A 24225-nucleotide genomic window follows, 5' to 3' on the forward strand; every position below is an offset into this window, starting at 1 on the left:
GTGACAGGTGAAGATTTAAAGCTCAACGCAGCTGAAGAAGTTCCAAAAAGGAGAAATATCATGTGGTGCTTTACCGCCACCCGGTGGACACACGTGGAACTGCAGACAATAGTTAAACGCGCTCCGACACATTCTGACCTCTGCTGCTCCTCCTGGACTCCAGGGCTGCAGAAATATGCTGCTTTTACAAGTCTTTCAAATCTGTGGAGCAACATAAATCTTATTTATTTAACTAAGTTACTCAGTTTTAATTTAAATGCAAAAAACATATTTATGGCATTAAAATAGCAAAACAACTTTTAATCTTGAACCCTCCCAGAATGCTTTTATAGTAGTGGAATATTAATCAACAGCCATAAAGTTGTTCATTAACAGCGGAAAAAGGAAAGGTAAAAGTTTTCCGTTCAGACTGAGCAGGAAGACTGAAGACCGACAAGGTGAGTGGAAACGAAGAGCATTATTGAAAAGAATTGACAGTTGTGTTTAGAGATAAAATCAAGATTTAAAAACAGTTTTGTTACTATTGAAGAGCTGCATAGAGCTGAAGAATTCTTGGCTGAAGAAAATTCAACTAGACTTCATATTTAGTTTTAGCACAAAACATCGTTATACATTATAAATGAAGAGGTCTTATTTAACATTCTTATAGTCTGGCTTTAGTTATAGTTGAATAGTCTTTCTAAGTGAAGTTTAGTTTATTTTTCTGCTCTTTGCTACTGATCCTAAAAGAACTTTAAACCCTCCCAGAATGCTTTTATGGTAGTAATATATACGCCATGAAGCTGTTGATTAGGTTGTAAAAGTTAAAGTGAAAGTATTCTGTTCAGACGAAGCAGGAAAAGCGACAAGGTGAGTGTAAGGTGAGTATTATGCTGTTAACTTTGTTAGAGAGTCTTAACAGGTATTAACAACATTTTAATACTTTTTTGTGACAGGTCAAAAGCTCTTAGAGTTATTAGAGTTGTTCAACAGTCCAGGTTATAGCTGGATATTTTGGTATTATTTAAGACAATAAACTTTAAAAATAATTAAATAAATCCACACAGGATCACAGGACACCAACAGGATTTTGGGTTCATGTTGCACGTTTTCTCACAGTGCCAGAATCAATGTTCCACTGCGAGATGCGGCTTAATAAGCTGCGTGTGCGCAATGAGCGTGCGCGTGTTTCAGACGCACATTGCGGCTGGTCGACGGGAATGTTGTGACGGATGATCAAACTTTGTAGCGTGTTTCCTCTAACTGCGTTTTCCGCTAACCCTGAGCCGACATTTTAGAGGTTGAGGAAGCACATTTTAATACTCACAATAAGTCGACAATATTATTTGCAGTTAGTGGAAAAATCCACGGAAAGAGGGACACAAACGCGACAGTTTTAGCCTCCTCTCTTTGTCCCTCCACCAGGGGACAATCAATCCTTTATTTAAAAAGGAGAGTATGTAAAGAGGGAGAGATCAAGGCATTCCATTTTATTGTTTTAACAACTGGTTCTTTGTGGAATATGAATTGTTATTATGGGTTTATGAAATGTGTTCTGTTTTGAATGAAGCAGTCAAGAAAACGAAGCGAAACCTAAACCCATGGAGTTTTCATATTTTTGGTCCTGTTCATGTGGTCAGATCAGATTAGTCTGAGCAGAATTGGGTGTTTTTTGCCCTTTGCTGTGTGTCATCTATTCTATTCAGCATGTTGGGTTGCTTGACTTCTGTTGGGTCGTGTCAACTTGATCATCACTTCTGGGATAATGACACACCTTTTTCCTGAGGCTGGCTCCAATGCTGCCAACACACCTGGCCATGGATATGGTGGGACTTCTGTGATGAGTGGGGTCAGAGGTGGTGGACAAGCTCTGCTCCAAAACAAGCTTGCTAGATATGTTTGGGATCTCCTCCGCCACAACCAGCAGCTGCAACTAGTAGCTGTGCACGCCATGCAGAGTTTTGACCTCTAGGTCAGGCTACAAATGTTTTTTCCAGCACCATCATGTGTTGGTGAGAAACATGATGCGCCTGATCAAAAAAAGCTGCTTGTAATCTGACAGACGAGCCATGATGAGATGTCAAGGTGCGTTGTTGAAAATGAAGATCCTCTTCTTGGAATCCTGTCTGAGATGACAGAAGATGATGCTGCATTTGACCCACTTTGATGATGTGATGACGTATTTCTGTTTAGTTTTGAATGCATTCTCATCTTATTTGTTGAATTTAATGTTGAGAACTGACATCTTGAAAGAATTTAGGTTTTCTTGTAAACCATAACCAGATAGAAAATGATTTCATTTGTATTTGTGTGCGTCCGTCTGATGCCACCGCACCTTTTGAAACACCCAGGAGAAACATTTTTTCCACAACTATTTTATATTTAACATGGTGTAAACCTTTAAGATTTCCCAAAACTTTTTTCCAATATATATGTGGCCTGTATGATGTACGGGGTGACATCATATAATAGATTTTGATGTGAATGAGCCGACAATACGTCATTGGACAGACCTCTGCTTGTCTTCATGCTGAGAATCATGTTCTTTAATCTTCTTTTCTGTGTCAGCAGACTGTTCCTGCTTAACCGTTTAGACTCACATTTAAAAATGAGCGAATGTGTGATGGAAGAGGAAGAGAGAGCAGAGTCCACAGTGCCCAGCTGTGTGTCCATGAAGAGCGACAGGTCCAAAGACCTCCCTTTACACTTCGGTATTGGACCTCAAGGCTCACCTTTAAAGTAAGGTTTTCTGAACCACAACTCTGCCTTAGAACATTTCACAACCATACAAAACATCATTTTGTAGGTATTAGCCTCCACTATCGTGAAAAATGAAATTCATCAGCTCTTTAAAATGAAACGGTGCACAGTCCTTTCACCATGTTGGCCTGTGGAAAACCAGTGTTGTCGGCCCGATGGACCAGCGTCCCCGTCGTTGCAGGACCACCGTTGGCCACCAGTTGGGTTTTGGGATCAAAGTGGGGGCGTTTCCTGTATCCGGTTCTCCTCACGGATCCATGACTACAACATGTTGCTGCAAGTGCAGAGACGTTTGCTCTGGAAAGAACTTTAGAGCACATTCAGTGCTGCAGGATGAGGGGCTGGAAAAGGTGCCAGTTCTTTTCTCACTGCAGGGAACAGTTAAAAAAAGCAGCTTAAACTCTGACAACATGAAAATGATACAGAGACATCATTGATTTATTGATTCAGTTGTTATCCAGAATGGATTAGAAATGTTCCTGTTTGATAAAAATGCAGTGAATTGGGATTATTTAACTCCAACCTCTACAGATTATTTACCTTCATCACAGTCTCATCACTATTTCTGATGTTTCCTCAGGATGGACGAGGACAGAGCAGAGTCCACAGTGCCCAGCTGTGTGTCCCTGAAGAGTGACCGGTCCAAACACGAACCTATCACCTTCGGTATTGGACCTCAAGGCTCACCTTTAAAGTAAGGTTTTCTGAACCACATAACTCTGCCTTAGAACATTTCACAACCATACAAAACATCATTTTGTAGGTATTAGCCTCTATTATCGTGAAAAATGAAATTCATCAGGTCCTTAAAATGAAACGGTGCACCAACATGTCAGGCGTTCGCTCCCATTAACTCCCATGTTAATTTTAGTGTGGTAAATCTTTTAAAACTGAAAATTGCTTGTGTTTTTAACTGGTCATTTCTCCTACATGGGTTAACATCATCTCACAAAAATTCCTAGGCATATATTTTAAAGTTTCCCAACAATATCCATCATTGCAGAGTGCTCCAGCTCTCCATTTAGATACGGATGGGTAAGACATGGCAGGTCTGTGCAGCTTGTTCTGCCACACTGTTCCACCACATGTCATGAAAATTCATTAAAAAGTCTATTTATAAGGCTCCTGGTTCTAATAAACCCATAGACAACAATATCAGTCATTTCTAAATGGTTGAAATAAGCTTTTGAATATGCGTGACCTCTGTGCTATTTAATGATCAGTTTCAGAGACCAGACTACTGTATTTGGAGCATAAATGGAGAACTTTTGTTCTATTCTATGAGTTTATATTCCTGATTTGGCACTTTTATTTTTAACATAAATTCACAATGAGGAAAAGCCACTAAACACTTAGATCAAATACACTTTTCTCCAACTAAACGAGCTTGTTAGAACGTAAATAACTTTATATTTTTTGCTCAGTGTTCATTCAATCTTCAACTGTCAGAGCAAACTGAAAGTAGAAGTGAACGCAGCCTTTCTTAGGCGTTGCTAACGCCCAGTAGACATGTATAACCACTATTCCCATTTTTGACAGCTATCAGAAACGGTCTGCTTCCATTGGAGATTCCTCCTGTCCCGAGGGTGAAAAGAAATGGAGAACTGAACTGCAGACCGCCGACCTGAACAACAGCGTCTCACGTAAGCTTGTACATTTGTATTATTAAGATACTTTTGGGTCGGAATAAAGGAACAACTTGTGTATTTACAATGTGCAAGAGAAGATCCAGAGAGCTCTTGTTTGGTTCCACTGGAACCCCTGGACCCTCTGAAGACCTTCCTAAATGCTTAGACAGTATTTAGCAACATTTAGTCATTTAGTTCTGGAAAGTGTTAAAGAGCTGAAGGCAGGTGACCTTTACAGGACAATGGGTCTGCTGAGTATGATGTGTTTGGAGAAGGTTTGATGTGTTTTTCTAAATATCATCCAGCTTTTACCAGCTGTTTAGTCCAAGCAAACTCTTGGAAGACATGGAAATGGTTGTTATAGACTAAATTAGATTGAAACCCAATGAAATAAAAGAATAGGTCTACATAAGAAGACATAACATTTCAAAGTGACAGTGAGATGGGTCATGACCCGACTGTTGCTTCTATCATTCAAACATGACAGAATATTTTCCAGTTGAGGACATCTGTGTTACTGCTGTAGATGACAATTGTAAAAGGATTTAAAGGATTCTTTGTTTTAGAGGGTGGTGAACTGCAGGAGGTGATAGAAGGTCATAAGATCAGTCTGAAGAGAAGATGTGAACATGTGACTGAAGGAACTCATGAAGCAGGAAGTGGAACCCTGCTGAACAAGATCTACACTGAGCTCTACATCACTGAGGGACAAAGTGAGGAGGTGGACACACAACATGAGGTGAGACAGCTTGAGAGAACCTCCAAGAAGAACATCCAGGACACTCCAATCAAGTGCCAGGACATCTTCAAAGTCTTATCTGAGCAACAGAGACACATCAGAGTGGTTCTGACCAACGGTGTCGCCGGCGTTGGAAAAACCTTCTCAGTGCAGAAGTTCAGTCTGGACTGGGCAGAAGGTTTGGAGAACCAAGACATCAGTCTGGTGCTTCCGCTCTCATGCAGGGAGCTGAACTTGATCAGAGATGAGCAGCACAGTCTTCTCTCAATGCTTCATGTTTTCCATCCAACATTACAGAAGATCAGAGCAGAAGATCTGACTGTCTGGAAACTTCTGTTCATCTTTGATGGCCTGGATGAAAGCAGATTTTCACTGGGTTTCAACAAGCATCAGCTCATCTCTGATGTCACACAAGTATCGTCCGTTGACGTGCTCCTGGTGAACCTCATCCAGGGGAACCTGCTTCCCTCAGCTCTCATCTGGATCACCTCCAGACCTGCAGCAGCCCATCAGATTCCTCCCTCGTGTGTTGACAGGATCACAGAAGTACGAGGCTTCACTGACTCCCAGAAGGAGGAGTACTTCAGGAGGAGGTTCAGTGATGAAGATCTGTCCAAGAGAATCATCTCACACATCAAGGCCTCCAGGAGCCTCCACATCATGTGTCTGATCCCAGTTTTCTGCTGGATCACTGCTATAGTTCTGGAGGACATGATGACCAGAGACCAGAGAGGAGAGCTGCCCAAAACCCTGACTGACCTCTACTCACACTTCCTGATGGTTCAGATAAAGAGGAAGAAGCAGAAGTATGGAGGAAAGCAGAGACCAGAGGAACTGACTAAGGCTGATAAAGAACTCCTTCTGAAGTTGGGTCGGCTGGCGTTTGAACATCTGGAGAAAGGAAACATCATGTTCTACTCTGAAGACCTGGAGCGATGTGGACTGGACGTCTCCGAGGTGTCGGTGTACTCAGGAGTTTGTACAGAGATCTTCAAGAGAGAGAGTGTGATCTTCCAGAAATCAGTCTACTGCTTTGTTCATCTGAGCATTCAGGAGTTTCTGGCTGCCGTCTACATGTTCCACCGTTACACCAAGAAAGACACAGTGGTTATAAGTCAGTTCCTAAAATATTCTAAACGAATCAAATCTCTTGATGACTTCCTCAGGAGAGCACTAATGAAATCTCTTGAAAGTGAAAATGGCCACCTGGACTTGTTTGTTCGCTTCCTTCATGGTCTCTCTCTGAAGTCCAATCAGAGGATCTTGGGTGGACTGTTGGAACAGAGGGACAGCCACCCAGAAACCATCCAGAAGGTCCTCAACAACCTGAAGGCGGTGAACAGTGATGAATTCTCCCCAGACAGAAGCATCAACATCTTCCACTGTCTGATGGAGATGAAGGATCAGTCAGTCCATCAGGAGATCAGAGAGTTCCTGAAGTCAGAGAAGAAATCATGAGGAGACTGTCAGTGTTCCAATGTTCAGCTCTGGCCTACCTGCTGCAGATGTCAGAGGAGGTTCTGGATGAGCTGAACCTGGAGCAGTACATCACCTCAGATGAGGGACGACGTCGCCTGATTCCAGCTGTGAGGAACTGCAGGAAGGCCGTGTAAGTAAAGATTTTTAGGGCCGGACATCGGCGTTTAAATCAAGCGAGTGGATCATGTCAGGTAGCAATACCCCCTCCAGTGGTCATTCCTTCAATTCTTTATCTCCATTGCAGCGTCCATAAATTAAAAAACAACAACAATTCATCCAGAAATGTTCAACACTGGCTGGATATAAGTTCAAAGGTCAATCCAGACAAACCAACATAAGGCAGGAATAATAGGAGCCACAAGTTAACTGACTATCATGAAATTACTGTCATGTCATTAAATCACTTTTGTTTGTTTGTATACATCGTATTCAAACGACAGAAAAACACATTTTAACTCATGACACGTGACTATTTTGCTTCATTTGTTCAACGTAAAAACAGCCGGCCTCGTTGGTTTAAATGGGTGTTTTAGGTCTTTGTGGCGGTTCCGTTTGGAGCCTTTATGTGACCCACAAAGTTGTTTGAGCCTTTCCACACCCGTTAGGGGGCAACTTCATCACTAGCAACAAAAGGTGCAGTGAAAATGATTTGAAGGGAAACAGGCAGATATAACAGAAGCTGAGGGCAATCGATGCAACCAGAGACTCTGATGTCATCGATCGGATCGCTGAATTAAGACTTGACGCACGATCGTACAAATTGGATGAAATGCAAAATATCCAAAGAGCCGATAGACAGATAAAAAGATGCACGTTTCTTTAAACCATTTGCTGTAATCATTTTAAATATTGAGTAATTATGAGCTGTTCTAAAATAAGACAAATGTTGAGAATAATTCAGTTGCATTTCAGATCTGATGGTCGTTCAAACTGTTGCTCTACGGTGTTGAATTTAGCTTTTCCAGGAAATGAGCTACATTTGTGTTGAGGTCGATTCTCAGATAAGTTGATTAGAAATCCCAAAGTTTGACTCACTATTTTTGTTTCATACACAACAGACTGGCTGGTAGTTTTCTTTCAACGAGTCATTGTGAAGTTGTGGCCTCAGCAATGACGTCAAACCCTTCTCATCTACGGGAGCTGAGCTTAAGCTGGAACCAAAGCCTGACAGATGATGCAGTAAAGTTACTGTCTTCTGCAATGATGCATCCAAACTGCAGACTGGAGACGCTCAGGTCAGGAGGCCTCTGTTGGTCTTTTCTAAATTTCTTTACATTTTCTGCTTTTCGCTTCATTTTCAGATTTAGAAATGTGTTTTTATTTGCCCCATTTATTCCTTTTCCAGGCTGAGACACTGCAGGTTATCAGAGATCAGCTGTGACTCTCTGGCCTCGGTGCTGAGGTCCAATCCCTCCCATCTGAGGGTTCTGGACCTGAGTTGGAACCAGCTGAAGGATCCAGGAATGAAGCAGCTCTGTGGTGCTCTCCAGGATCCTCTCTGTGAGCTGGAGACTCTCAGGTCAGTCAGAGATGATCCAGTACTTTCCCAGGTGTAACTAGTTAGACAATAACTGTTTACATGTTTGATCTTTGTTATAAACGTAGTGTTACAGTTCTCAGAAAAAAGACCACACAGGACAGATTTGCAGTATCAAATTGGTTGTGGAAATCTGTCCCATGTGAGGATGGTCATCAATGACTAGAAAGGAAGTATCAGTTGTAGATTTGTCTTGTTTTATTTTAGGCTGGCCACAAAACCGCCCAAACATTCAGACCAATCAAAAATGGTTCTTCCTGTCTTTTAAAGATCAGAAGGAAAACTAGAAAACCCAAAAAGAAAGCTGCTGCAGTGTGCCATGCCCCTTCTCTACTGAGAAAAGCCATCCCAAAAAGAGAAAAGCCCAAGTGTGAAGTGAGCGCCCTGTTAAACCTTGGTACCGAAAGCCTGCAGTCATTCTCATCTGAGGTGGCTTCATTCCAGCCAGAAGCCCAAACCTGCCTCCCTCTTAAAGGGGCAGCAGGTCAGTCCAACCACAGAAACCTTCATGAAGATCTGGAGCTTTCAGCATCCACAATTGTTGCACCTCACTTCCATTGGAGTCCAAATCAGAAGTCAACAAGTTGATTCTGCACCGATTCTACACAATGCAACCATTTTAAAAAGGTTTCCATCCATAAGTTTTCACACATTTTTAGATAAATCTGTTTGTTCATCGCCTCCTTCTGTTGTAATGATCATTAAAGAAAATTACCTTATTGGAGTTTTTCTCCTCACAAATATGACTTTCTATGAACGATGCAATAAATGCAGCTTGCAATCTAAGACAGTATGGAAGTATGTGTCTATAATAGTAGTGGAAGTAGCTCATAAAATAATACATTTGCTCTTCTCATCGAATCTCTCTATGTTATTAAGAAAAACCTGCTCTTAGTCAACAACATCTAAGACATCAACCAAAAATCCTAATTTTATACAATATAATATAAAACAGTAGAGAAGACTCTTTCTGCAGAGACACTGGTGGCAGGAATGCAGAAGTATCACCTGCTCAACTTGGAAGGTGGAGCAGAAACCACCAGCTGAGAAGGTCCTCAGCGAGAGGAAGTGGTGGAGAACCATGAAACTTGCTAAGCTCCACCTCAGCTCCAGAGACGGGCTGAGCTGGAGCTGTGGCACCAGGTATCGCCCAGAAGAGCCTCCAACAAACAAGCTCTTCTCTTGGGAGGAGAGGGCTTTGAATCTCAGCTCAGTGTGCTTGTCTCTAGTAGGTGGCAGCTGCACCTTTTCCTGAGGTCCTTGTTGATGCCCTGAGGGGAATTGATGCTCCTGCAATGTTTTCTGGCAGCATTGAGCTTGCAGTGGGGCAATCAAACCCACTGTGGGGTGGCTCTCTTTCCTTCTCTCATCTGGAGAACAAGTGACACCAGCTGCCAATCATTGTTGGAGAAATGTGCAGTCAGGGGAACGATGCGTCCAGACTATAGCCACCCTTCCAGCATCCAGCAGTGTCTAAAACCTTTGATTTGGTTTCACCAGAGAGTGTAGGGATTGCAGGGTCGCTGCAGCATCGCCCACAAGCTATCAGGAGTGGGTCGCTTTGTCCCAACTCCTGACAAGAGTTGAGTGCTATTGAGAAATGTGGTTTCACAAACTTGGAAGGTATTTTGACCTACACACACTTTACATACGCTGTAGATCTTGTCCAACCGCCCTGAAAGAACCCAAAATAGGAACATACGGCAGATAAGCCGGTGCAGGACCAGAGGTTTGTTGCTTGTAAGCTGTGTTTTGCTCTGGTACATGTTGATTTTTATTTGTCTTCTCTCAAAATAATTGTTATTTTAGCCTAAGTCGCTGCAGTTTATCAGAGACCAGCTGTGATTCTGTGGCCTCAGCTCTGAAGTCCAACCGCTCCCATCTGAGGGTTCTGGACCTGAGCTCCAACCCGTTGCAGGATTCAGGAGTGGAGCGACTCTGTTCTGGACTGGAGAGTCCAAACTGTAAACTGGAGACGCTCGGGTCAGTCTTCATTTTTCTACCTATATACCAGCTGCTAAGATGGTGAAGTGAGGCTGTTCTCAACACTGCTGTGATGCACCACATTAAAAAAATTCCTTGGAATATCGTGAATTCAGGTCTGACCCAACTAAGAACTAACGTAGGTTTAGTACTGACGCAGATAACATGCAGACCTGCACCGTATAACCTTACCCTGCATTTTTCAGATTAGAACACTGCAGTTTATCAGAGATCAGCTGTGGCTCTCTGGCCTCGGCGCTGAGGTCCAATCCCTCCCATCTGAGGGTTCTGGACCTGAGTCGGAACCAGCTGCAGGATTCAGGAGTGAAGCTGCTCTGTGGTTTTCTCCACTTTCCAAACTGCCGACTGGAAACTCTGAGGTAAACACCATTCTCAAAAATGTCCATTATTCCATCCGAGGGTCCTCACACTTTCTGAGTGTGTGTGTTGTGCCCAGTTCCTTCAGGAGGGAGGGCCACACGGGGACCACTTATTCATGATAAATTGATTTAAGGACAATGAAAAAGCCGACAGATGGTCACCAAAATTAGACAAAACTAGGTGAGGGTGCCTGGTAGACACCAGCCAACGAGGAGGGAGATGGTGAGGGAGACAGGAAGTCATCTAAGACAGGTTGTGCCTTTAAAGATGAGCCACAGGTGAGATGGATCTCCATGATGAGATGGGAGGGAAAGAGGTGGGAGAACCTGGGAAGAGTGAGGGCCAGAACAATATATATTCTCCTTTGGAACCGTGCAAACCTGAGAGGTTGGAATTGTGGTAATTACATATTACTATCATTTTTTAACCTGTAACTAAATTAAATATTTACAGATCATGCCTTTGATTAACCTTTCAGATTAATACTGGTTTCACTTATAACCTTATAAAAGTTTCCCTTCTTTATTTAGATTAAGGAGCTGCAGCTTATCAGAGATCAGCTGTGACTCTCTGGCCTCGGCGCTGAGGTCCAATCCCTCCCATCTCAGAGAACTGGACCTGAGACAGAACCAGCTGCAGGATTCAGGAGTGAAGCTGCTGTCTGATCTCGTAGAGAATCCACACTATGGGCTGAAGACATTGAGACGTTTCTGGTAGAAGCCAGTCAACTCCCGCTCATCTGCTGCATCACTCACTGACCACTGGTGAAGAGCATCTGTGGAAACATCTGCCGTCTACTCCCTCCATAGATGAAAAATTCAGTTTTTAAAAAGCGCTGGTGGTCTTTCAGGAGATCAGTCGATGGTCGACAAAGCAGAAGCAGCTTCGCCTTGAAGTTAAATTAGTTCCTGGTATCACACAATGCATCTTTATAAAGTTCTAAATGGCTCCTCGGCCACTCTTATAAGCATGGAAACATTCTCTTAATTGTCTCTTCAAATGTCTGTATTATACGTTACTATTTTACATCATGCCTTCAGAATCTTTAGGGTTTAGTATTTACTGTCTCTGTGACATGGAGCATTGGAATATTTCAGCTGCAGCCAGCAAAAACCCATCAGAATGACGGCTATCGGTGGGAACCGCAGGTCATTTGACTTTAGTCAGTCTGGTCAATGTTATAGGATTTATTGCAATCTAATAAAAACTATGAATAAATGTGGGAAATAGGAAATAAAAAGAAGCAAAATGACCAAATAAATCTCCCATGAATACAGTAAATTTAAAGATGTCAAGAATGGAACATCATCTTAAATTTAATCAAACATAAAGTGAAAAGGCCTCCTTAAGTTTACTGCAAAAATAAACACTAAATCAAGAGCAACACGCGCCAAAAACGTCTCATTCTCTCTTCTGTCTCCACTCATTCTTTTATATTCTCTTAAGATAATGGGGACGGGGTCATGTGATAACAAAACAAGCTAATTGGGGACTATATTTTTGTTGCAAGAACTTTGGCTCTTCAGAAGTTTCTATGTTGGCTTCCACAGATTGTGCATCCACTAGAAACTCAGTGTTTTTGAGGAACTACCAGGAGTGGCTGGAGTGGAGCCCAATGACGCTATAGGGAAGAAAGAAACGGGAAGAAAGAAAAGAGAAGAGATAACAGAAAATAGAGAAACGTAGCGACAATCTGGAGAAGTGGGTCGAAGATCGGCCAGGTTAACCGGCAGCTGAGGAGAAGTTATGATGCAAACTTCAAGATGATGGTGATAAATGAGGCAGAGTCTTCAAACAATTGCAAAGCGGCTGTGAAATATGGTGTCACAGAGTGTAATGTACGGAGATGGAGAGCTCAAAAAGATCACCTAAAAAATGCTCACAGTCAGAGAAAAGCTTCCGTGGTCCTCAGAGCGGCCGCTTCCAAGAGCTCGACAGGAGGGTGTGCGCGTACGTGGACGAGAAACGAAAGGACGGGATGCCCATCAGCAGAGCTGTCATTCAGCTCAAGGCCGTGGAAATAGCCGAAGAGCTAAACACCCACGGCTGAGTTCAGAGCGAGCCTCGGCTGGTGGAAAAGAATGATGCGGCGTAACGGACTAACGCTGCGACGCAGAACAAGTCTAGCCCAGCGCCTGCCCTCTGACCCTGGAGAGCTGTTGTCTCCTCTCAGCGCTATGTGATCAACTTAAGGAAAAGCACTCTTACCCACTGTCTTACCCACTCTCACGCACTCACACCGACAGGAGAGATCCAGAAGCCTCCGGTACGTTTGCTCTGTGAGTGGATCCTCCACGCGTGGGATGCAGTTTCCCCAAAGAGCATCATCCACGGGTTTAAGAAATGTTGCCTATCAAATGCCCTGGGGCAGTGAGGATGACGTGCTGTGGGAGGAGCCAGAGGATGTTTGTGAGGAGTAATGTTCTGACATGACAGATCTCAGCGACTCTCAAGTTTAAACCAGTTTGCATTATTTCATTGCAATGTTTTTCCTTAGTCAGATTTGTTTCAAGACTACAGCTACAGTTAGACTTCACTTTGATGGTTAATGCAGTTATTGCAATTTTGTTGTTTTATCACAGTAGATTGGTTTATTTACATTTCAAAAACCAGAAGCCATTCATTTACAAATGTGATTGCACTTTAGTTTACATATTTAAATGTTCAGATATTAAGATGTGATAGACAGTTTTTGCATGATTTGAATGAGGCAAAATAACATGCTTTTTCTCTCGAATATATTGTTATAATCATTTGTTTCAGGTGTACTGTAATTATTTTCTGTATAAAAATTAAATTTGGTGTTCAAAAAGTCTTTTTTCAAACTTGAGTCTCGAAAAAGAGGGGGTCGTCTTATATTCGGGCCAATACGGTAATTCTTATTCAAAAAATTTTTGTAGAACATGTCTGACATGTGCAAGACACAATTCACAAGGAAATCTGAGACCAAGAAGAGGAAAATTTCCTGCTCCCCAATATCCATTCCAAACTATACATATGGACTTCATAGAATTAAATAAAAGTGAAGGGAAAAAATACTGTCTAGTCATAATAGATGCATTTTCAAAATGGATAGAACTATTTCCAACAAAAAACCCAGATGCGCTAACAGTTGCTAAAGCACTCTGCAAAGATATCATACCCAGATATGGTATCCCAGAAAAAAATTACTGTGATAATGGTACTCATTTTGTAAATCAAGTTGTTAAAAAGATCAGTGTTATGTTTCATATTGATTTAAAACACCATTGCTCCTATCATCCTCAGAGCGCAGGCTTAGTTGAAAGAACTAATGGCACTATTAAAAACAGACTGAAGAAATGCATGGAAGAGACGGGGAGACCGTGGACAATGTGTGGATTTGGCTAAGCTCTATATAAACATTACAAGCACCGCAGGCCTAACTCCTTATGAGATCTTATTTGGAAGACCGTACAGGCTTCCTCAGTTCACAAACTACTGGGAGACAAATGATGAGTCTAATCTAGCTGATTACATGAGAAGAATGTTAGAAAAACAAAAGCAAGGTCATGAAACTGAGACGCCCTCTGTCTCCCAACAGAACGGTGGAGCCAGGCGACTGGGTCCTAGTGAGGAGCGTAAAAAAGAAACACTGGTATTCACCTGAGTGGGAAGGACCTGACCAAGTTCTTTTGTCTACACCTACTGCTGCTAAAATAGCTGAAAGATCAACCTGGGTACACCTCACTCATTGCAAGAAGGTCATTTCTGTTGAAAACTCCAACCGGGAAGGTGATGCAAAGTCTGATAATAGGGTGGACTTAGACGAATAGAGTCTGGGTAGACCCGAAAGTCAGTGAAGGTTTCAGAGCCACCTCACTTAGGGGGGCTATTTCAACAGGTTATGATCTATTGCTGTTCAGGAACAGTGTACTGGTTTCACAAACTCTACGAGGACGGCAGCAGGTAAATATAGACAGAAGCCAATACAGAAAAATCCAGAGGATTGGCTGGGGCTGTAGTATGCTAGCCTCGGTGCTAGCTGTAATCATAGTATTCCTGATAATCATAATAGTTATACAAGGTCTCCAACTCAGTTGAAACCCAATAAGTTTAAATGACTCCCAGGTGGCGACAGAGAGAGTTGGAGTGTCTATTCTCTTCATATGCGTGTTTTTATTTGTATGGTACCTCTGGGAACCCCCAGGTCGAAGATTGAACGTTACCAAAATACGTCATGACAAGCGAAGCGTAAATAACAACCTGAAGGACCAATGTGACAACAGCAGCGCTCCTTCCATAGCACCACAGGTGTGTCTGCCATCAAATGCAAGCACAACCGTGACAATTCCTTTCACCAGCCTTAGCAGAGCTAGCATCTTTGGTAGAAACAATGCTGCAGCATGGAAAGATTATCCTTGGTATGTAACTACAGGCAGCACATCACATGCAGGAAAGTGGGCGAATCTAGTTGCAGATCCAAAAGGTCATGACTGGAGATCATGGACGACTAGCCCCACAGCTCAACACCAGAGGAAACTGCTTAAGGTCGGTTATGATGACAGTAAATTCGTGATAACAGTTAATCTCACCGGAAACAGCAAAAGCAATACCTGTTGGGTTTTGTTATTTTGTGAAAAGACTGAGCCCAAACTCTCCTTTGTAGCCAAAGGAAGAGGTATTAAAGTGACCCCAGATAAACTAGATGTGGATGACTGGTTTCTGGCTTATACAGGAATTTCAAAAGACATCAACAACTGGCTCCTGTTGGCAGAACAAGCAGCAACTTCACAATGGTCCCTTTTTGCTTTTTCCCTTTTCCCGTATCCTAATCATTTAAAGTTTTGTTAAGGTTAGGGTTAACCCCTAACCCTAAATTCTTCAATTATCTGTGATTATAAGATACAATTTTTCCTAATTAGGTTTCTTTCTTTTTTAGCTTCTCCAATTTATTTCCCTTCTATTTTTCTAGATGTTGCTCTCTCAGTGGCTGTGGGCCTTCTGAGGTGTCCAATTTCTGTTTCCCCTTTTATACTCCTCTCGCTTTTTGCTTTTAATGTTTTTTCTTTTCAATTTAAGTGTCCCCTCCCTTCCTTTGTATCTCGCCTTTGTATTTGTTCTTCGCCCTCTGTTTCTTATCGAATTTGTGTTTCCCTTTTTATAACCTCTCCCCTGCTTTTTCCTTTTTAAGTTATTTTCATATATTGGGATTCTTATTTTTACTTTGAATTTCCTTTCCCCTCTTTTGAACTTAACCTCTTCTTTTCATCCTTCCCTTCTTCCCCTCTGTTTCTTCACTCCAACTTCTCCTTGATTCTTTTCTTTCCTTAACCAAATTTCTCCCTCTCTTTTGCCTCCCAATATACTTTTACCTTCCCTTTAGCCTCGTTAGGCCATGCACTCTGATTACTTAAAAAAATTATGGCAACAAAGTGACATGTAATATAATTGAGTAGATTTTAATAACTGCAACTTTTAGTAAAAAGTATTGAATAAATTATCTACATTTAAGCTAAAAAAACCAAGTGCAGGTTAATGAATGCAATAGTTAAAATGTGTTGGATTTATTAATAGTAGCCAAAATTATGAGTTATCGTTTCGTTTTCTCCGCTTATCCGGGTCGTGGGGGCAGCAGCTTCAGGAGGGATGCCCAGACAGCCTCTCCCCAGCCACTTCCATCAGCTCCTCCGGGGGGACTCCTAGCCGCTCCCAAGCCAGGCCAGAGATGTAATCTCTCCACCTGGTCCTGGGCCGGCCACGAGGCCGCCTCCCGGTGGGACATGTCCGGACACCTCCCTTTGGAGATGCCTCTCGATGTGGAGGAGCAGCGGTTCAACAACAATGGTGTTTCTGCTCAGGCTCACGTTTCAAAAGAGTTGCCTTTTGTCTGGGCAAACGTGATCACAAACTTTAAGCATGCAGTGTTTGATGGAATCCCCCTCTGGAAATGGCCGGGCTGATTGAGCGATCTCTTCTTCCCTGTGGTCGTGGTCACGCCGGGCATCTTTACTGGTCCCGTTTTAAACAGGTTCTGTTGGGAACAGGTGTTCTCCAGAACTGTATTTCAGGCTGCTGTGCTGAAGGGCTGTTTTCAGTAGCAATAGAGCCAGAGTGTGCCTGCTCCATATGAACCCCCCCAGGCCGTGCTTTCCTCCTGGCTGAGCCATAATCAGCTCTGGATGGACTGGTTCACGCTTGGACTGAGTCAAGATTTGATAGCTTGACTGATTCTTACCGTTTTTGATCAAACCCCCATCTGCTGATTCCAGGAGATCTTTAAAGGATCTCAGAGCTTCAGATTCATGAAGCCTGCTCAGCCCCCGGCAGCGCTGATGAAACCATTTCATTCCTTCAAAAAAGCAGAACATGAAGCTCCAGAAAAGGTTTTTGGATCAAGTTTCCAACAGAACGAGGACAAGTGGGTAAAAGCGCCACTTTAAAGCCTCCACGCCTCAGAAAACATCCACCTTTAGGATGCCTGACTTTAGAGGATCGTCGGTTCGCTCCGAGCACAAGAACAAACCTTTTTAACCTCGGTCCAAGAACATCTGACCTGTAATGATCAAAAAGCTTCAGCGTAAAAAGATGGTGGAGAGAAAGCTGCTGGGAGGTTCTCAGGAGAGAAGTGGCATTAAAGCCAGCTGGAAGAGTCCAGCCTGCTTCCTGCTCCTCCAAACAGGCGTCTCCACACCAACACTGAGGAACACGGGCTTCTGTTCTTCCTTCTTCTCTTCTGACTATTGTGTGTTTGATGAATGCAGCATCCACTCACTGCCCCCCCCCCCTCATTTACACTGCTCCTGGTTTCACAATGCTCTTCAGACAGATGCAACCAGAGACACTGATGCCGTCAGACAATAAACCTGAGTGTTGTTGTGTGCGGTTATTAACATGTTCCATGCTTTTCCTTCTGCAACAGTTCATCACACCTGCTCAGGGAAACCTCGGTGTAAAGGAGGTGAAGCCGTGCCTCAGTGACTCTACTTTGCTGTTTTAGAAACTAACAGTTATTAGATGAATATACAGTGTGCACGTACGCGCACACGTGTGTATAAACACTTAATACACGCGTGTGCGTGGATGTAGACTTTTTAGTACTTTGGGTTCATAGACTTTTTAGTATTTTGCAGATACGTGTCTGTATATAAACCAGATCCTCCTGTAATAAAGAACTAAAGGCTGACTGTTGTCATGTGACCTGTCTCCGTCTGTGTCCGATGATGGAACCTGCCTGGAACATCTGGTGCACAGAAAAAGCAAAACAGCTCACAGAACTGGCCAGTTTAGACCCAAAAATGACAAATAATGAAAATGTGTGACACAATAGAAAAATGGACGAACTTTCTATTGGTCATTGACAGTTTCAGTCGTCATCAGAATTCATCAGATATATTAAATCAACAAACTACACTCAGAACGGCAAAGTTTAGAGCTTAAAGGGAGCGACAGGTGAAGATTTAAAGCTCAACGCAGCTGAAGTTCCAAAAAGGAGAAATATCATGTGGTGCTTTACCGCCACCCGGTGGACACGCGTGGAACTGCAGACAATAGTTAAACGCGCTCCGACACATTCTGACCTTTGCTGCTCCTCCTGGACTCCAGGGCTGCAGAAATATGCTGCTTTTACAAGTCTTTCAAACCTGTCAAGCATCATAAATCTTATTTATTTAACCAGGTTGAATAATGGTGGAGAATGGTGTCCGAAAAGCGTCTTTATTTTAAAGTGAACAAGAACAGTTCGGTCCGCGTTCACAGAGAGGCAGAGACCTCGAGAGAGTCCAAAACAAGTCCGCTAGGAAAACTCTCAAAAGTAGTCAAGCCACAGAAGTCAGGGTTTGGCGATGAGGCCGAAAACCCTCCGCCGCTGGCAGACGGGAGTTCTGTCCTTAAATCTAACGGGAGATTGAAGAGAGACCGCAGGCGCGTGTGTCTGCGGGGCCAGCTGTGGCTGATGAGCGGCTCCTCCACGCCCCCTGCAGGTAGATACCAGCAACAACGGTCCCAGAAACTGGGAACCCAACAAACCAGTTTTTCACAGTATTCCTTTCAGACTAAGCAGGAAGACTGAACACCGACAAGGTGAGTGGAAACGAAGAGCATTATTGAAAAGAATTGACAGTTGTGTTTGGAGATAAAATCAAGATTTGAATCAATGAGACTTCATATTTAGTTTTAGCACAAAACATCGTTATACATTATAAATGAATAGGTCTTATTTAACATTCTTATAGTCTGGCTTTAGTTATAGTTGAATAGTCTTTCTAAGTGAAGTTTAGTTTATTTTTCTGCTCTTTGCTACTGATCCTAAAAGAACTTTAAACCCTCCCAGAATGCTTTAATGGCAGTAATATATACGCCATAAAGCTGTGATTAGGTTTTAAAAGTGAAAGTGAAACTATTCTCTTCAGACAAAGCAGGAAGAGCGACATTTTTGTGACAGGTGAAAAGCTCATAAAGTTATTAGAGTTGTTCAACAGTCCAGGTTACAGCTGGATATTTTGGTATTATTTAAGACAATAAACTTTAAAAAATAATTAACTAAATCAACACAGGATCACAGGACACCAACAGGATTTTGGGTTCATGTTGCACGTTTTCTCACAGTGGTTTATTGTTCTATGTTGTGGAACCACTGTGAAAGAAATGCAGGAGTGGGTGTCATTTCTTTCATCTATTTTAAATAGAGCAGTGATCTTTGAGGACTTGGATCATAGAAATAATTGAAGAGGGGAACAAAGGAGGGAAGTTAAAAAGTCCTGACTAGTATGTTTATGTAGCACCAGATAATTTAGTGGCTGAGCTGAAGACAGTCCTTTCACCATGTTGGCCTGTGGAAAACCAGTGTTGTCGGCCCGATGGACCAGCGTCCCCGTCGTTGCCGGACCACCGTTGGCCACCAGTTGGGTTTTGGGATCAAAGTGGGGGCGTTTCCTGTATCCGGTTCTCCTCACGGATCCATGACTACAACATGTTGCTGCAAGTGCAGAGACGTTTGCTCTGGAAAGAACTTTAGAGCACATTCAGTGCTACAGGATGAGGGGCTGGAAAAGGTGCCAGTTCTTTTCTCACTGCAGGGAACAGTTAAAAAAGCAGCTTAAACTCTGAAAACATGAAAATTATACAGAGACATCATTGATTTATTGATTCAGTTGTTATCCAGAATGGATTAGAAATGTTCCTGTTTGATAAAAATGCAGTGAATTGGGATTATTGAACTACAACCTCTCCAGATTATTTACCTTCATCACAGTCTCATCACTATTTCTGATGTTTCCTCAGGATGGACGGGGACAGAGCAGAGTCCACAGTGCCCAGCTGGGTGTCCCTGAAGAGTGACCAGTCCAAACAACGACTAATAACCTTCAGAAGTTCAGGCCAAATGTAAGAAAACTAAAGCGTGATGATGTGTTTGTGTGCCAGCTGTTAGTCACATTAACAGCAGCAGGTTGTGAGTTTATTATTGGAGATGTTTAACACTTAAACCTCAGACAGTCATAGAGTTACAGACTTAATGTGAATATTGTTGATTAGAAACAAGAATCAGGTTTAAACTGAAAGATGAATTCAGACATAAATGCTGGAACAATATTGAGTCTTGATCAGGTTCTTTCATCCTATAAATCAAAGGACTAATAGAGATGTGTTTCATAGTGAGAGGGGGGAGCACATCCTATCAAACTGGGACCAGGCAGCTCCACCAGGAGAGTCCTCTTGTTCACAATCTGGAAGCAGATCTGGAGATGCTGAAATGAAGCCCAAACAAAGTAAAACTGTTCAATATGAGATTTAATTTGTGATGTCATGAATTTGGAGTTGTGTTGATGATTTATTATAGATGGAAATCATTGGTTTACTTATGTTCAGGAAGTGATCTGCAGGAGGTGATAGAAGGTCATAAGATGAGTCTGAAGAGAAGATGTGAACATGTGACTGAAGGAACTCATGAAGCAGGAAGTGGAACCCTGCTGAACAAGATCTACACTGAGCTCTACATCACTGAGGGACAAAGTGAGGAGGTGGACACACAACATGAGGTGAGACAGCTTGAGAGAACCTCCAAGAAGAACATCCAGGACACTCCAATCAAGTGCCAGGACATCTTCAAAGTCTTATCTGAGCAACAGAGACACATCAGAGTGGTTCTGACCAACGGTGTCGCCGGCGTTGGAAAAACCTTCTCAGTGCAGAAGTTCAGTCTGGACTGGGCAGAAGGTTTGGAGAACCAAGACATCAGTCTGGTGCTTCCGCTCTCATGCAGGGAGCTGAACTTGATCAGAGATGAGCAGCACAGTCTTCTCTCAATGCTTCATGTTTTCCATCCAACATTACAGAAGATCAGAGCAGAAGATCTGACTGTCTGGAAACTTCTGTTCATCTTTGATGGCCTGGATGAAAGCAGATTTTCACTGGGTTTCAACAAGCATCAGGTCATCTCTGATGTCACACAAGTATCGTCTGTTGACCTGCTCCTGATGAACCTCATCCAGGGGAACCTGCTTCCCTCAGCTCTCATCTGGATCACCTCCAGACCTGCAGCAGCCCATCAGATTCCTCCCTCGTGTGTTGACAGGATCACAGAAGTACGAGGCTTCACTGACTCCCAGAAGGAGGAGTATTTCAGGAGGAGGTTCAGTGATGAAGATCTGTCCAAGAGAATCATCTCACACATCAAGGCCTCCAGGAGCCTCCACATCATGTGTCTGATCCCAGTTTTCTGCTGGATCACTGCTATAGTTCTGGAGGACATGATGACCAGAGACCAGAGAGGAGAGCTGCCCCAAACCCTGACTGACCTCTACTCACACTTCCTGATGGTTCAGATAAAGAGGAAGAAGCAGAAGTATGGAGGAGAGCAGAGACCAGAGGAACTGACTGAGGCTGATAAAGAACTCCTTCTGAAGTTGGGTCGGCTGGCGTTTGAACATCTGGAGAAAGGAAACATCATGTTCTACTCAGAAGACCTGGAGCGATGTGGACTGGACGTCTCCGAGGTGTCGGTGTACTCAGGAGTTTGTACAGAGATCTTCAAGAGAGAGAGTGTGATCTTCCAGAAATCAGTCTACTGCTTTGTTCATCTGAGCATTCAGGAGTTTCTGGCTGCCGTCTACATGTTCCACCTTTACACCAGGAAAGACACAGCGGTTATAAATAAGTTCCTAGAATATTCTGAACCAAACCCCTTTACCAGGTTTACATTGTTGTTTGCAAAAAACAATCCACTCACATCTCTTGATGACTTCCTCAGGAGAGCACTAATGAAATCTCTTGACAGTAAAAATGGCCACCTGGACTTGTTTGTTCGCTTCCTTCATGGTCTCTCTCTGGAGTCCAATCAGAGGATCTTGGGTGGACTGTTGGATCAGAGGAACAGCCACCCAGAAACCATCCAGAAGGTCCTCAACAACCTGAAGGAGGTGAACAGTGATGAATTCTCCCCAGACAGAAGCATCAACATCTTCCACTGTCTGATGGAGATGAAGAATCAGTCAGTCCATCAGGAGATCCAAGAGTTCCTGAAGTCAGAGAAGAAATCAGAGAGGAAACTGTCAGAGATCCACTGTTCAGCTCTGGCTTACCTGCTGCAGATGTCAGAGGAGGTTCTGGATGAGCTGAACCTGGATCAGTACAACACCTCAGAGGAGGGACGACGTCGCCTGATTCCAGCTGTGAGGAACTGCAGGAAGTTCGTGTAAGTAAAGATTTTTGGGGCCGGACATCGGCGTTTAAATCAAGCGAGTGGATCATGTCAGGTAGCAATACCCCCTCCAGTGGTCATTCCTTCAATTCTTTATCTCCATTGCAGCGTCCATAAATTAAAAAAACAACAATTCATCCAGAAATGTTCAACACTGGCTGGATATAAGTTCAAAGGTCAATCCAGACAAACCAACATAAGGCAGGAATAATAGGAGCCACAAGTTAACTGACTATCATGAAATTACTGTCATGTCATTAAATAACTTTTGTTTGTTTGTATACATCATATTCTAACAACAGAAAAACACATTTTAACTAATGACACGTGACTATTTTGCTTCATTTGTTCAACGTAAAAACAGCCGGCCTCGTTGGTTTAAATGGGTGTTTTAGGTCTTTGTGGCGGTTCCGTTTGGAGCCTTTATGTGACCCACAAAGTTGTTTGAGCCTTTCCACACCCGTTAGGTGGCAACTTCATCACTAGCAACAAAAGGTGCAGTGAAAATGATTTGAAGGGAAACAGGCAGATAGAACAGAAGCTGAGGGCAATCGATGCAACCAGAGACTCTGATGTCATCGATCGGATCGCTGAATTAAGACTTGACGCACGATCGTACAAATTGGATGAAATGCAAAATATCCAAAGAGCCGATAGACAGATAAAAAGATGCACGTTTCTTTAAACCATTTGCTATAATCATTTTAAATATTGAGTAATTATGAGCTGTTCTAAAATAAGACAAATGTTAAGAATAATTCAGTTGCATTTCAGATCTGATGGTCGTTCAAACTGTTGCTCTACGGTGTTGAATTTAGCTTTTCCAGGAAATGAGCTACATTGTGTTGAGGTAGATTCTCAGATAAGTTGATGAGAAATCCCAAAGTTTGACTCACTATTTTTGTTTCATACACAACAGACTGTCTGGTAGTGTTCTTTCAACGAGTAATTGGGAAGTTGTGGCCTCAGCAATGACGTCAAACCCTTCTCATCTACGGGAGCTGAGCTTAAGCTGGAACCAAAGCCCGAGAGATGCCGTAAAGTTACTGTCTTCTGCAATGATGCATCCAAACTGCAGACTGGAGACGCTCAGGTCAGTCAGAGATGATCCAGTACTTTCCCAGGTGTAACTAGTTAGACAATAACTGTTTCCATGTTTGATCTTTGTTATAAACGTAGTGTTACAGTTCTCAGAAAAAAGACCACACAGGACAGATTTGCAGTATTAAATTGGTTGTGGAAATCTGTCCCATGTGAGGATGGTCATCAATGACTAGAAAGGAAGTATCAGTTGTAGATTTGTCTTGTTTATTTTAGGCTGGCCACAAAACCGCCCAAACATTCAGACCAATCAAAAATGGTTCTTCCTGTCTTTTAAAGATCAGAAGGAAAACTAGCAAACCCCAAAAGAAAGCTGCTGCAGTGTGCCATGCCCCTTCTCTCCTGAGAAAAGCCATCCCAAAAAAGAGAAAAGCCCAAGTGTGAAATGAGCGCCCTGTTAAACCTTGGTACCGAAAGCCTGCAGTCATTCTCATCTTAGGTGGCTTCATTCCAGCCAGAAGCCCAAACCTGCCTCCCTCTTAAAGGGGCAGCAGGTCAGTCCAACCACAGAAACCTTCATGAAGATCTGAAGCTTTCAGCATCCACAATTGTTGCACCTCACTTCCATTGGAGTCCAAATCAGAAGTCAACAAGTTGATTCTGCACCGATTCTACACAATGCAACCATTTTAAAAAGGTTTCCATCCATAAGTTTTCACACATTTTTAGATAAATCTATGTGTATATAATAGTAGTGGAAGTAGCTCATAAAATAATACATTTGCTCTTCTCATCGAATCTTTCTATGTTATTAAAGAAAAACCTGCTCTTAGTCAACAACATCTAAGACATCAGCCAAAAATCCTAATTTTCTACAATCTAATATAAAACAGTAGAGAAGACTCTTTCTGCAGAGACCCTGGTGGCAGGAATGCAGAAGTATCACCTGCTCAACTTGGAAGGTGGAGCAGAAACCACCAGCTGAGAAGGTCCTCAGCGAGAGGAAGTGGTGGAGAACCATGAAACTTGCTAAGCTCCACCT

General features: G+C 42.8%; 1 protein-coding gene across 18 annotated transcripts in view; it reads left to right on the forward strand.

Moving 5' to 3' along the window:
* The first annotated feature begins 391 nt into the window (after positions 1–391).
* Positions 392–24225, forward strand: part of LOC130519843 (NACHT, LRR and PYD domains-containing protein 12-like) — a 54347-nt gene continuing 30513 nt past the window's right edge. For 6 of the 18 annotated variants that reach the window (XM_057023427.1, XM_057023433.1, XM_057023432.1 and 3 more), the window contains exons 1-5: positions 2409–2718; positions 3320–3433; positions 19727–19828; positions 20099–20211; positions 20312–22136. In XM_057023427.1, coding sequence (XP_056879407.1) covers positions 2507–2718; positions 3320–3433; positions 19727–19828; positions 20099–20211; positions 20312–22136 — 2366 coding nt within the window. In that variant the 5' untranslated portion in view covers positions 2409–2506. Of the gene's footprint in view, positions 438–1724; positions 2151–2407; positions 2719–3319; positions 3434–19726; positions 19829–20098; positions 20212–20311; positions 22137–24225 lie in introns of those variants that run through there. The other 12 variants (XM_057023443.1, XM_057023445.1, XM_057023442.1 and 9 more) reach the window with 8 other exon arrangements.

The sequence above is a fragment of the Takifugu flavidus genome, unplaced genomic scaffold (genome assembly GCF_003711565.1).
Source record: "Takifugu flavidus isolate HTHZ2018 unplaced genomic scaffold, ASM371156v2 ctg226, whole genome shotgun sequence".
In the NCBI taxonomy this organism is placed as follows: domain Eukaryota; kingdom Metazoa; phylum Chordata; class Actinopteri; order Tetraodontiformes; family Tetraodontidae; genus Takifugu; species Takifugu flavidus.